General features: G+C 39.6%; 2 protein-coding genes across 2 annotated transcripts in view; one reads left to right on the top strand and one right to left on the bottom strand.

Annotated features, from left to right (window-relative positions):
• SACM1L (SAC1 like phosphatidylinositide phosphatase) overlaps nt 1-2,414 on the top strand; it is a 44,911-nt gene extending 42,497 nt beyond the window's left edge. The window contains exon 20 of the mRNA XM_063124190.1: nt 328-2,414. Within this exon, the coding sequence (XP_062980260.1) occupies nt 328-464 (137 nt within the window). The 3' untranslated portion in view covers nt 465-2,414. The remainder of the gene's footprint in view (nt 1-327) is intronic.
• Nucleotides 2,415-3,207: 793 nt separating this feature from the next.
• The window catches only part of LIMD1 (LIM domain containing 1), a 55,800-nt gene continuing 44,155 nt past the window's right edge, over nt 3,208-14,852 (bottom strand). The window contains exons 4-9 of the mRNA XM_063124164.1: nt 13,420-13,487; nt 12,361-12,423; nt 9,994-10,124; nt 8,239-8,290; nt 7,024-7,092; nt 3,208-4,432 (exon numbers count right to left, since the gene is read on the bottom strand). Coding sequence (XP_062980234.1) covers nt 4,295-4,432; nt 7,024-7,092; nt 8,239-8,290; nt 9,994-10,124; nt 12,361-12,423; nt 13,420-13,487 — 521 coding nt within the window. The 3' untranslated portion in view covers nt 3,208-4,294. The remainder of the gene's footprint in view (nt 4,433-7,023; nt 7,093-8,238; nt 8,291-9,993; nt 10,125-12,360; nt 12,424-13,419; nt 13,488-14,852) is intronic.

Genomic DNA, 14,852 nt, shown 5'->3' with positions numbered 1-14,852 from the left:
TATGGTGTTCAGTAGGACAACATAAATGTGTTTTATTTATTAGCTGAAGGTTTAGGGCGGGTAACCATTAAACACACATGTCATTACTGGAGAATAAAATGAAGTGCACACAACTGGTCCAGACATGAGAATATCTTCTTGCCAGGATGATTCCAATGCTGCCAGTAATGTCAACACAATAGAGGAAAAGAAAAACATCCTATTTTATGGATCTGAAATAATACTTCCGAATTAGTCTTTTTAGCAGACTTCTGCTTCTTTCTTTAGCTGCTTGTACGATTCCTATTTTTCTCTAAGTAATTGAAAGCACTTTATTATGTTCCATAGGTGACACATGGACAGAGACCCTGGCCTACGTGGTGTTCTGGGGAAGTGCAAGCTTTGGAACTCTTGCTATCATCCTTTACAATGGCAAAGATTTTGTAGATGCCCCCAGACTGGTCCAGAAGGAGAAGATGGACTGAATTTGTGTGTGTGGAAAGCGGCTTGGTAGGGATGGCTCCTCAAGCCACACCTGGAGTCTCTACTGACCTGCTTTCCACACCAGCTTGTGGTCTTTTTTAGCTTTCATCTTTGCAGGGTGAAAAAGTGGATCCAGCTTATTACTTGGTGGAGGGAATTGACTCTTTTGGTTCTATAGTCACAATGATCTTAGGAGTATTGCATTTGCTGGAGAGCTTGCACAGCTAGTCTTGGGGAGATTAAGAGACAAAAACAAAATAACACTGTGGCTCTATAGAGTGTTAACTGGATTCAGGTTTGCCAAGCTTTACAGCTCAGCAGCATAATAATGTAAAAAATTTGATATAGCTCAGCTTTTTAAAGAAGTCGCTGTTCTTCTGATGTATCAAGAGATCTAGCCGCTGGTGGGTTATATTAAGGTAGGTCTAAGCTACATTATCTGATACTAGTCAAAGCCTTGATAGTTAACAATAACAAATATTGCTGCTGAACTAAACTTCTAGTTGAGTGCCCTTGTAGTCAAGAGAAGAGTTAAAGTTTGCAAGTCCAGAGTTGTATGTTTTTGTCCCCCCTATACCCTGCAAATGCATTTGCATTTTTCTAAATGGAGAGAAAGAGTGATTTCCCCCCTCCCCCATCAAAAGGCAAGTCTCTCCTGCCAGTTTTGAGATAATAGTGATGCAATATTCTGTTAAATCATTGTTCAGAGGATGAGGTGTACAATTTACTTGGTTTGGAACATGTCTTGTGCTGCTTTAATGAATACAGTCCTTAAACTTAGATGAAACATTGCAGTGTGATTCAAATTGTTTTGTCTTTTTAAAGATGTAAATGGAATCAAAGAATGTAAAACTGCTTATATGAACCCTCTCATGCTAAAGGTCCAAAGTGTTTGTTTCTTTCTGAAGAGTCTCAAATGTAGAAGGTATTTCTTAATTTGGCAAACCAACTGCTACTTACGCTGCCTTGGTTTTAGTCGGGATCACCTGTGGAAGAGAGAATACACATTTGATGCATTTTCTTGGGCTAAATCCCATGTTTGCACTTGGGATTAGCATTAGCTTGCTTTTTGTGCATGCCGTCATTATATTTCTCTAAAATTGTAACTTTCTCTGAAAACGACTAAGCTATAAGAATACCCTTGCGCTGGTTATCAATAAATGTGTGTCTCAACTTTAGTGCTTCCAGGCTTTATATTAAAACTAGATCTAAATCAAGGACCAATTTTAAAATACTTTTGTCATCTGTTTTCTAATTACTTGAATTGGCTTCAGGTGCTGTGCATTATTATATTCTTGTAATTACAGCTGTATATTCAAGTTTGCAATTATGAATATAAATATTAGAAGAACGTGTAGATAGCCAGGGTTAATACAGTTTCACTCCAAGCTAAAATATGACTCACTGCTGCAGTGTTTTCATTGTATGACAATTGAACATACTGTACAATCTTTGCAAATGTCAACTGCTTGTCTTAATCTTTGAAGGTTTGAGGGCCTCTTTGGTTTTGTTTAAATATTATCTACTAAGTCACCTGTAATACATGCAGTTCCTGTTTGCTTTTTAGCTGATGCAGTAGAAAGAATGGTTAGTGGAGTTCAAAAACTAAAATCCAAGTTGTCCACTCAAATTTGTGGACAATATAGGCAGGTAATGCATTTAATGTATGGTTCCATTGTCAGATGGTGTCTTTTTTTAATGACTCCTACTTGATCCTTATAATGTATTTCCCATTTAAAACTGGTTGCAATATAATGTATTTCTCATTAAAAACTGGTTGCAATGAAGAAGAGAACTGGGCTGCTAGCATTGCTAGAATAGAGCTACATATCTAGAGGCTTGATGGTTAGAACGATGTCTGTATTCCAATGCTTTGCAAAGAGGTTGCATTTCTAAGTCCACCTACAAAGTACTCAAACGATAATAAAACTTCAATCTTTTCTACATACTGACTTCTGTGTCTGAATCTTTAATAAAGGTGACGTATGCTTTGGGACCTGCTGATATTCAAATGTATATTGCGACTGAATACAAAATTTAAAATTAACAGCAACAGACCATGTTAATTTTAAAGGTGGCACTTGATTTCAAATAATTGGATGGCATTATGAATTTCCTGCACAAAGCAAATCTTTTTGAATTGTTTTAATATGGTTATTTTAATGCCCCATGTGACTTCCTGCTTGCCTTATAGCAATATTTACTATAAACAGCAGTTTTCACAAGTGAAATAATTTCCTACCCTTTATGTGTTAAGTTTTTAAAAAGTTGATCACTTCTCTACTTAAAATAGCACATGAAAATGTTTTGTGCTATAATTTTGAGGTAAAAAAAAAAACCTCTGGCGAATGAGTATAAGATCTAACCCATCCTATACCTAGGCTCAATAGAGGGTTATTTCATTTTGGTTAAAGAATAGTTCCAGATTATTTCCAAGTCAATGCAACATGAAATAGGAGGGAAATTAAAGACAGATGTCTTTTGTATTTAGTAACTATGACTCCGCATTTCTGTTTTTAATGGTTGCTTTAAGGAGTCCTGTGTTCCATAAATTGCATGTGCGGCCCCAGCACATTTACAATTTGACCCCAATACATCAAGTAAATGGAATAGTTGTATCTTTGAGGTAGCTGAAGGTTTTACTACCTGCATACAAGAGTTCAAGTTTAGAGGCAAATCAATCATGATAGAATAACTTCAAGGTGCTTTACAAGGTCCTCTCAAATATTGATCACACACCTCAGAACTGATGCAGAATTAATTTATTGGCACTCAATAAGCTTGGGTTGCATTGGGACGATCAACTGGCTGACGTCTCAGGCAAACATTTTTAAATTAACATTAAAGTATCTGCTTCAGTTTATCCCATTAGTAACTAGAAGTACACAAATATTCAATAGCCTTTATCACATTTATTAAACACACATTTAGTTGTAAAAGTTATGATTTAAGGCACAGGTGTTCAAAGAAAAAAAACAGATGTTTTTATTTTTCCTAGACACAATATAGAAGATCTTATTCTTGAAAACGAATTGTTTTTCTGTCAGTCCACACAGTCAGTGGCTGACAGAACATCCTAAAGTTGTACATATAAAGTCCGTGCTTTACTCTCAGGTTGTTTCAAGTGCTCAAAATAAGTAGAGTTATAAAAGTTGCATAAACCCTCCTAATGTGTGCTCGTGAGTTATTCTGACTAGTTATTTCACATCAATGCCGATGCCTAAACTCTGGAAATAGGTAGAATGACTGGGTGTCTAAAATGAATAGTGAGAACACCAGATCAGTCTTACCTAGGCATAAATATTTTCAGTGTCTCTGCCTTTTTCAGAGCTTAGGGTCGAATAGGAGGGGAAAAGAAACAAAAGGAAAAAAAATCCCCACAGGGTAAAAAAATAGGATGTGGCTATTCTCAGTCATTATTCCCACAACAGAAGAGGCACAGTATATTTCTAGAGCAAGAAACCCACTAAATGGAGTTGCTGGTGAAGTGTTTTCACGATTCGCACAAGTGGACTATAAAAACAAGCCACTAGATTAGACACAGGGCTGTGTATCACTGCATACATGCGGCACTATAGTTTGTTGCAGTTCTTCCCAAATTATTATCCCATTCCCTTCGTCCAACAAAAAGTCACATAAGCTACCTGGCTAACACTGCATGTGTTTTGCCATCAACACCCTTTGTGTAGAATTCCTGTGCGCACAATGCATGGGACAAGGTAAAGCCTCCACTTTCATCTTCATACTGCAAATCACCAGCTGGGAGACAGGAGCACCTAAAAGAAACCACTGTAGTCCTTTGGCAGACTTCTAGGAACTTTGGCAGCGCTGACTAGTAGTGATGCCGATATGCAGCTACAGGACTTGTGCCTTTCTCTATATGTTTAAGGTGGCAGGAATGGCAAAGCAAATGTTCATCCAGTGGGTAACAACGATGTCCATCCTCATCATTGAGTTCCATGCTGCAGTCCTAGATATATTTATATGAGAGAAGTAGAGAGAGATTAGAACTGCTATTTAAGGTACAGTATGTATTCACTCCCAGATGTCTCACAGCTGTGTATATATAAATGACAACCAAATCATTACAGTACTACACAAAAGGAAGTAAATTAGTACTAAAATCTCCTGCAGACATAAATGTATTTGCCATAAGCGTCTCACAGGATACTTTCCAGAGATGGAGAACATGAAATCCTTATTCAGTTGGTGCAGTTATTCCTAAACAGGCTTTCATCCAGCAACTGCAGGGGTGGCAAATTGCTTTTAACTGAAGGTCTGAGTTTGATTTCAGAGACGCTCTCTGAGGCTGTATTCCAGTGGTGGGTGAGATAAAGGGAGGTGGGTGAGGCAAAAAAAGCCAGCATATTTTAGCTTAAACCTCTTTCTGCCAGTACAATGCCTTAGGAGAGGTGCTCCAATATTTTAGAATGGGAGTGGGGGGAAACAGCATCAAGGCCAGGGAACTACCAAAGGATTGGTGGTTCAGGGAAAGGGCCTAGCCATCTAGGCAAACCTGGAAGGCTGAATTTGGCCCCCAGGCCTGGGTTCCTTACCTCTGAGCTGTGTTGGATTCAAGTTTAGTCATACTTGGAGTAGACTCATTGAAGTCAATGGGTCTATTTAAATATGACTGAACCGGGATCTAACCCATTGTGTGTGCAAGTGTTGGGGGAGAACAGCCAAACCTTTCCCACTAATAGTACTTCCCCTGTAGAGAATTCATTCAAGTCAAAAGTTGCTTTTGCTGGGAAAATGAAATTCTTCCCTGCATCTAGCTCATCTAATGCAACCAGAACTTGCTAGGATTGCATGAGTGTTACAAGCAACTCTGCTTGTTCATCCCTGGCGGATGGCTGGTTGGCCACTGTGTGAACAGAGTGCTGGACTAGATGGACCCTTGGTCTGACCCAGCAGGGTGCTTCTTAGGTTCTTGGCTATTGGTGATGTATCACAGAAAGCAAATGCTATTTTGGGCTGCATTAATCTTCCAAATCATGCGAGGTACTGGTTCCCCTCTATTCGGCACTGGACAACCATCTGTCAGGTATGTTTTAGGATGGATTCCTGCATTGAGCAGGGGGTTGGACTCGATGCCCTTATAGGCCCCTTCCAACTCTACTATTCTGTGATCTCTTAGTGAATATCCATGATGTCTCCAGATATGAAGGGACCATAACCTTGCTTTGGTGGTTTATATACAACCACCACCAGCATTTGCTCAGAGGATTATTTCAGATTAGTCTATTGCTATTAGGCATAGAAAATTTGTTCTGTCCCCACATGAGTCCAGGGCGATAAATATAAATATAGTATGGGGGTTTAAAATGGTTCAAGGCAAATGACATGATGTATAGTGGCCCAGCACAGAAGCAACTCCTGGGGCGGGGGCTGAGCTACTGAGGAAGCCTAGGCTATTTGTTTGGAGTTCGGGCACTATAATTTAAAGATTGATATCCTTTTTCACCACATTACAGAAGTGCAAGTTCTTAAACATGGACAAAATTACAGAGAGTTAGCTCCAGGATCTGCCTTCCAATGACATGCCTCTGTCAAATTTTTGGGGATTCCCCCATCTTCTGCACCACAGTTCACTCTATTCAGCAGGACCCCTTGAGCCTGTGTAGCATTTTCTGGGGGCTGGAGGGGAACAGGGGATGAGGAAGTATGCATCTGCCCAGCCCAGTTACAGGTGTCTAAAACTGGATAGAACCCAAAGTATATGTTACAAATGTGAGGTCTATATAAATTCTATATCTTTGCTTCTCCCTTCCATCAGCAGAAGGCAGATCCTGGATCCAGCCCCTCATCTAATTGGTATAGTTTTGGTTTCAATAGCATTTCTGTAGTTTGCAATACCACCATTACAGTTCTCAAAGCCAGGACTATTTTAAGGCCTGGCCAAAATGGCTATTGAAGCCAATCCTTTGTTCATGACTCTTCCAACGTAATTTCAATTTACGGTTTGAACTTGTCAAGCTAAAACCAATCAATAGAGCCTCTCAGGAAATACAAGCTCCTGACACCTATATTAACCCCATATGAAGCCAAAATTTTATCATGGAAGTATGCAAAAAAATGCCCATCACACATCCTATTCACATGAGAAAAACTGCCTCTTAATAGCTCTGTCGCTTCTGAACATACTGGTAATGAATGACAAAATGCTGCCTTTGCAGACTTAAAGATAGTCCAGGGGACTACAACTGGGAACAGTATTATCCCATTCATTTTATTATTATCAATATTTATATAGCACTATCCATGTACATGGTGCTTTACAAAGAATGAGAGGACAGGTCCCTGCTCCCAAGGCCATTACAATCTAAAAATAGACATGATGTAGATAGCGGAAATGGGGGCAGGGATGAACTGGAAACCAATATATGACTAATTCATATAGAAAAGCTCCAAGTCTAAATCCAACCACTGAATGTGTGTATATGTGTGTGTGTGTGTGTGTATACACACATACACACACATATACACATTTTCTAGATACCGTTGGCTTTATTTTGTAATAATATTTTATGTAGTGTCCGTAAAGAGCAATCGGCCTACCTCACAGCGGTAACATTCCACATGGTAATCCTTGTCCATTGACACGACACGGATGGTCTCATCAGATCCCTGTAAACATAAAAAACCAAGGAAAAGATTTTTAATAGTGGAAAGGGACTGAAATGGACTAATATGGAATTGCTTTGGGCCACATGAAGCTACAAAAAACAAATGCCATTTCTTAAAAAAACCTACAGCTAAGATTTGTGCAAACCTCCAGTAGCCTCCTCAAGTGAAATAAACCAAATAGCCACTGTCAACAAAAAAGGTAATTCCTTATCACACTGATTTAAACTAAGACAAAATTTAATATGAGAAGCCTTTTAGCATTCTTGACTGTCATTGCTTGAAAAATTCTAGTTGGGATCAACTTGCATAGTTAGGGTTTCATAACTCAGGGAACAGCCACAAAGTTGGGCAATCCCCACACATTCCAAGATCTATGCCAAGGAATTCACATTATGTAGTAATGTATATGTAAGCATGTGTACATTTTATTCATTTACTGTGCCAAATTTATTTTTGGTGTAAAGCTAGAATTATCTTTGCAAAGACTAGCAAAGGAAAAAGGTCACAGAAGGAAGATAAAAGAGATTATGGGTGCAATCCCAAAAGTACATTCGTGCCCAACTGAAGTCAATGTGATTTTGAGCCTGTTTCTGAGTTTATTCAGATTTAAGTCCCACTGAGTTCAGTGAACCTTACTTCCTTGTAACCATTCTTAGGATGGCAGCCTTAAGCCTTTTATGTTTATTCTTTAGTTCATTTCAATGGTAGTTCGATATCATTAACTTTTGCTGCATTACATCCCAAACAAGCTAAAGTTAGTTGCGACCATGTCGCACTGAAGCCAAACAAATTAATCATGACTTAACTCAAAAGTCCCATTTCCATGTTGGTCTATTCCAGCAAAACGGCAAAGAGTCTTATGGTATCTTAAAAACTAACAGGTTGATTCATATACCTCAGATGCACCCTTAACTTTATGCTTCAATAAATCTATTTTATTTTATTGCCACAAGACTCTTTGTTGTTTCAAGTCCATTGCTTTTATTAAGGGTTCTTCATGACTCCCTTTAGTTGGATTGGGGACTTGTAGACATATGATTGCCCTGCTTCAATATGTAATAAAATAGAGCTTAAATCAAATCTGCTGTAAAAAATACAACAATGGTGTTCTTGAAAAATGGGAGGAGCAAAAATACAATCACTTACCTCACTTGGCAGAATGGGAAGACCACAAGCTGCACATTTTGGTGCCAAAACCCTTTATAGAAAATTAAAAAGGTATGTTATAAATATGCAAAAGAATCCAAATTGAAAGCAGTTTTCACATTGGTTTAATGACAAGACTTTGCCAAGAAATGTAGTTGTGAAAATAATGGCAATATTTCTGGCTCCCTGGTAAATAACTGCTCTAGCAGAATGAAGCAGGAATGAGGCGGCAGAGTGTGCACTGTATCATTTCAGACTGCAAAGGAGGGATCACATTTTTTAAAATGTTATAAAAAATAAAATAAAATGACATCTCTTCAGTGGAATACTAGCATAGTAGGCAGTGGGCCAGACTGTAAGCTCTCTCCTTGCTTTACTCTGATGATGATGATGATGAAATTTTCAGGAAATATGAAAAAATGGCACAACCCAACTTGCAGTCTGCAATGGTACGATCCACCCCAGCATTCTCCCACCTCATTCTACTGAATATGTAGACTATAAGCTGAACTACGTGTTACCCTAATCATTCAATGTGCAGCTGAAGGTTTTGTGAACCGTCCAGGGAGCTTCAGCTATTGAGCGGAATAAAAATGCAATAAATAAATAAAATATAGTTTTTCTCTTTAGTATAAGCACACATTTGTGCAGCATTTTCAGAGAGGTTGAGAGGCTGACATGGAAAGGGGTGGGTGGGTAATTCCACTTCCACTAGTAAAGGTGAACCGGTGGATCCAACCCACTATCATCAGGTTCAGTGGATTCTTGGGTGCCTTCTCTCACCCTAATGTATCTCACAGGATTGCTGTGATGCTAAAATTGGATTTGGGGAGAACCAAATATGCTGCACCAAACTCATTGAAGGAAGGACCAGCTAGAAATGTAACAAATAAGGCCATTTTTAGAGGTTGCATCTACAATGAAATTTTATCTTGTGCCCATTTTTCAGCCCACAGTCCCCTCTCACCAATGTGTAGTACATATAGGTGCAGTTTGTATTTGGGTGGTTGTTTTACAAGTTTCAACCACTCCCTAGTCCCTATACCTCACTGTAACCAAGCTTAAGTATAAATGCATATTCTTCCCCTATTTATCCCTGCCTCCATTTTCTTCCCTTTCTTCTGTTGTCTCCCCTGTGTCAAATTTTACACTACGAGCACTTTGGGGCAGAGACCCATCATTTTGCATTCTGAAAATTGTCATGCACCCTGATTGCCCTGTGTAAAGATTTTATGGCTTTATCGTCTTATTGGCTCTTTTTAATTATGCCTGCTTTACTATTTTAAGTTTTGAACTTTGTGTATTGCTAGCATGTTGTGTGGAAGGCACCGCTGGTTATTTCCTCAGCCACAGAGTCACAAGGCAAGAATGATCAAAGCGGCAACTGCCACTCTAGTCCAGCCAACAGGAGGATTGAAGTGGGGAGAGAGGGGGATGAGTGAGTCAACTCAGCATGGACTAATAGTCAAGTCAACTAATGTTGTGTGGGGAGTACCCCCTAGATAAACAATTGTCAAGTTATTATCCCACCACTGATTATTGTGTTATTTGAACACAGTCAGTGACATTCTCCTAAATGCAGAACAAGATGAGAATGCAAGTTCCTAGTATTTTTTACAAACTTTCACAGTTTGTGAAAGTAAGCATTACTGCCCCCCTGAGCATTTACACATTTATGTGGAAGCAAGTCCTGCCTACAGCTAAGTCTATTTAGAGTGCAACTTTGGAAATCAGCAAATGCATTTTCCTGCTTACTTGTGGTAATCCCGGACACAGTAGATTTTGTTCTCGCTGTCTACTGTGAATGGCACTCCATCCAGACATTCATTACAGATCACACAACGGAAGCAGCCAGGATGATATGACTTCCCCAGAGCTTGCAAAATCTGCAGTAAGAGATGGGAAATTCCTTGATGATCATTTGGGTTTTTTAAAAAATACAATACTGAAGCAAATTGTAAAAGACTACATGGAATATATCAGGATGCAACAAGGCAGAAAGTTTGTGAATTGTTCTCTTAGTGCTAGACTGCTTCATACAATCATGCACTGCTACCTGGAGTCCTGTAATCACCTTGGGCAATTTTGGTAGGAAATAACCAACATGAGATGGGAAAGACTGTTAAAGAGGAAATTACGATCACCATAATTCTGATGGAACATGATGCAACTTGAAAGCCAGGTATAGGCAGTGAAAATGAATGATCCAGGACACAAGAAGAGAAGATGAAAGTTCCAAGCAGCAATAAGAAAGCTGCAAGGTAACTCAATAGCTTGTTCTCAGCTGAGCATTAGGAATTTACAGGGCTTTATTTTGTAGCCTCTAGGGCTGATCTATGCAGCTCCTAGTTAGAAAATGCGACATCAAATCGTCTCTCTGTGCAAAAGCTGTCCATGCAGGAACTAAAATGAGGAAAGAGGGTTACCACTACAAGGAAAGTCCTCATACTACCATTCTAATTAATTCGGGGTGGCTCAACCGGAGAGAAGGAAGAGGAGAGGCTGTGACTCAGTAACAGAGCACTTGCTTTTGATACAGAAGGTCCCACATTCAATCCATGGCATATCCAGATAGGGCTATGAAAGAATCCTGCCTGAAACCCTGGAGAGCTGCTGCTAGTCAATAGGCTAACTTGCATGATCAAGCAGCCCACAGTGGCTTATTTAAGGCAGAATAGGCTGTAGCACGGGCAGCCATTTTGAATATTCAAGCTACAACCATGGCTTGTCATGATGTCCAAACCTGGTGAGGGTGGGTTGTTGGCATGGTTAACAAACCACTACAAGAACATGGGCTGTTTTAGGGTTGTGGAGGGTTTGTTAACCATGCCAAAAACTCACCCTCACCAAGTTCAAATGGCAAGACAAGCTGCTGTCGCGGCTTGAATATTCAAAAGTTGTCCGGCACACAATGTCACATGCAGCAACCCATGGTGGCTTAAATAAGCCACAGTGGGTTGCGGGGTTCATGCAAACTGGGTCAGTGTTGACAATGCTGAGGTAGATAGATCAATAGTCTGACTTGGTAAAAGGCAGCATCCTATGTTCCTATGGCTGTGGTGGTGTGAAAACTCTTCATGTAATGGTGGCAAACTCCTTGATAAGCATCTCAGCCCATTACATCCACTACACAGAACAGCCAGCAAAAGGATGCTGTTTGAAGCAAATTCCACATGGCAGCTGTAACATGCAGACCAGCCCCCAGTCTTACTCAATTGTTGGTCTTATTGGATCTTCACATGTAATGCTGTAGCTGATTTCCATTGTTAAGATTCATCGGTATGGGTTGCTATTTTGGTTGGCCAATAGATCAAACTGTCAGTGAGTGTCAACAGTAAAGAGTTTACCCTTTTCTCCCTCTAAAGTCTCATAATGAGAAATGGACGTTGTGATGTCTTTGTGCTCTGAGTTTCTTGCTTCATTGGATGCTGCTTGTTGGAGTTTGAAAAAAAAAAAAAAGAGCACATGAGCCCTATCCAGTCATTCACAATCTATGTAGATTAAACACATGAGGAGGGGGAGTGTGCTGACCCTGGCCCTTCCGTCATCACTACATGTGGAGGGTGATAGTGTGAAGAAAGGAACCTCCTCTATCCAAGGGATTCACAATGTGATGCAGAACATGATTAAATGATAGCATAGAACTCATATGATTCATCATCTCAGGTTTCTTTAACCAGATGATAGCCCTAGTTTGTATTCCAGAAGCGCTCTCCATCCTTTGTCCTCTATTCAAAGTCTGTGGAGCCCCAGGAGATGACAAGAAAGCAAATCCTCATTCTTTCAAGTCTCCTGCTTTATGATTGGATAAGCACAACTGTATACATTTTTAAAAAAACATGAGTACAAAAGGTATTACAAAGGTATTACAAATAGAAGCAAGTCTACAAAAGCACTCATTTCAATATATTTATTTTCCCACAGTCACTTACATATGAATGCAAAAACTGGAGGGTTGTTTGTTTTTTGCTGCCCACACACTTCACCCAAGTCTTACACCAACTGAATGATGGTATCCAATTAAGTAAGTCTCTTAAGTAAGTTTATTTTTCACCTGGGCATTACTTTAAATTGCTAGGAATTTCTCCGTGGTGCACTTTTTCACACACAAAGGTCACTTACCATGTCCATGATCAAATGGCCACATATGAAACACCTATCAGCTGACTGCTGGAAACCTGAATACTGTAGTTGGGGGGGAGAGAAGAAAAAAATAGTTTCAAACTTTTGCAAGGCTCAATAAAGCATAAATATTTTGACTCTTAACTGGTGTAAGACCAGCCATGCATGGCCAGGATAACACTGCAAGGCAAATGGCCTCCAAAGAAAATTTAAACCTTCCCACTTTTTTTTCTTAAAAAAAAAGCTTTCTAAGTTCTATTGTACTGGAGTGGCTGAGATTAATCAATGAAGCCCCCAGTTCAAACTTGCACAAAGGCACTAGATGCCTTTAAGCAAGCCACTATCTCTCAGCCTGAGCTCTCCATATGCAAAATGGGAATAATAATACTGCTCCTTTACAGGGCTGGTACTGTGAGATAATGTGTAAGGGTATACAAATCCCAATCCTTATTAGTAACCTGGGTAAATAAATGCCACATTTCTTTATCCTTGTTATTAATACATGTATATGTCCTTGAACATATACCTGTACACACAAGGCATACATAACAATCACAGTGTTGCAAATATGAAAAACAAGCAGTATGGATTGCCTCATTTAAAATCCTCTCAACTCAATGCTTGACAGGCAGCTCAGATGGGAAGAGATGTTCATTCACTCTTTACTTCACTCTCTTTAAAAGACAAAACAAAAACCCAATCTAGCCATTTTTTTTTTTTTATCATTTTAAATTATAAGTTTCAACAAATCAATCAATCAATCAAAAAACCCCACAAGTATAACTGCATAATTTAAAGGGCTAAGTTTCAAATATTACAACATTCTTAAAAAAAAGTAAAAAGGAGTAAATTACACCTAAACTTCAGTAAAGTCAGACCAAATATTCAGATATGTCCATTCATGAGTGGCGCCTATATAACACTCTTTCAAATGTAACACAATCTGGAAATCTGTGAAGTTACCAGTGAAGAATGAATACACAACCAGACCCACAACCAAACCCCACTTAAGAGTTTTCTCCATGAGCAATACGGTGGAAGAGGCTATGGCCCACTCACCAGGAAGTCTTCTTCACAAAACACCTTTCCATTAACAAAATAAAAAGCTTTCCCTCTCAGCTTTCGACCTGGAGTGGGGGAAAAAAGGATCAAAGTTCAATAAGTAAATTATTTTGAATGCCACTTATGGAAGCCAGTAACAAAGGTGCAGGTTTGATGTAACTAAATGCTGTAAAGCAGCCTTCCCCAACCTGGTACCTCCAGATGGCTGGGAATGATAGGACTTGCAATCCAACACATCTGGAGGACACCAGATTGGGGAATGTTGCTGTAAAGAAACCATGATATAGCACTGTGCTCCAAATGAACCATGCAAGTAGGTACCCGAAAAGAGAAGCATGAACCCTTAAGAGTGCCATGACTGGTGCACCTTGCAGCCATCGTGTTATGCTGCTTTATCTCGGGGGTGGAGAGCAGCTACATGAATGGCTGTGAGTTGCAATCTGAAGCATATGGGACACCAAGCACTCCATTGTCCCATAAGTGGGCACATAAATGGCTGCAGCTTCGCCCTGTTCCTGGATGCTTTCACTCTGGTCTACCCCAACCTGGTGGCCTCCAAACTCTCACAATCTTCAGTCAACACAGCCACTGGCTATGCTCTCCGAGGATTATGGAGACTGTAGTCCAACACTTCTGGAAAGCACCAGGTTGGGGAAGGCTGTTTAACTCCATTTCCATCTGGGAACTCTGAGCTACCCTAGGCACACAGCGGTATGTGTAAGCACAATTCCCTGTAGCATAAAGGAACATCTGCCATCATTCAGTGTTGTTGTTTTTTAGTTTACCACACAACGCCAGATAATGAGACCTCTAGACACACAACAGTATTTTACACTGAAAGGCTGAGGGCAGGAGCAATCTTACTACTGATACTTGTAAGCTGCTCCAGGACCTAGACTGGATAAAGAATAGGGCAAAATTCCTTTAAATAAATGAATAAAATGTATACTTTATACTTCAAAACAGAAGCCTTTAATCTTTAAGGATCTAGTACTGGCCTTTAACCTAAACCTGTAACATGGGACCCATATTTAATATTTTTTAACCTATACATCTGTCCTTCTTACTCCTTTTCCTTCAGTCTCTCTCCTCACAACATTCTATAGAGAACTGAACAGAGCAAATTGTACAATTACATTTCCTTCCTCCAAGCTCACTGCATTAACAGCAGAGGGCGCCTGCAGACAAGACAGAAGAATGGTATTCCAGCATGGAAATGTCTAAGATTTTCGGCAGCTTTCAATACTAGACATTACTAGTACAAAGCCCAAATCTCATGATCCTTGTTAAATACATAAAAATGTCATATAAAAGGAGGTGCACCTATGTCCATTTCATAGTTGGTGATAAAAGGGAAACCAGTCAGATACACAGGTATCTCAGAAATGAAAAGATCCATGTACACCGTTCTTAGAAGACACTGCTGTTTA

Source organism: Elgaria multicarinata, chromosome 1 (genome assembly GCF_023053635.1).
Source record: "Elgaria multicarinata webbii isolate HBS135686 ecotype San Diego chromosome 1, rElgMul1.1.pri, whole genome shotgun sequence".
NCBI classification, from domain to species: Eukaryota; Metazoa; Chordata; class Lepidosauria; order Squamata; family Anguidae; genus Elgaria; species Elgaria multicarinata.
This window is presented reverse-complemented; position numbering and strand designations above follow the sequence as displayed.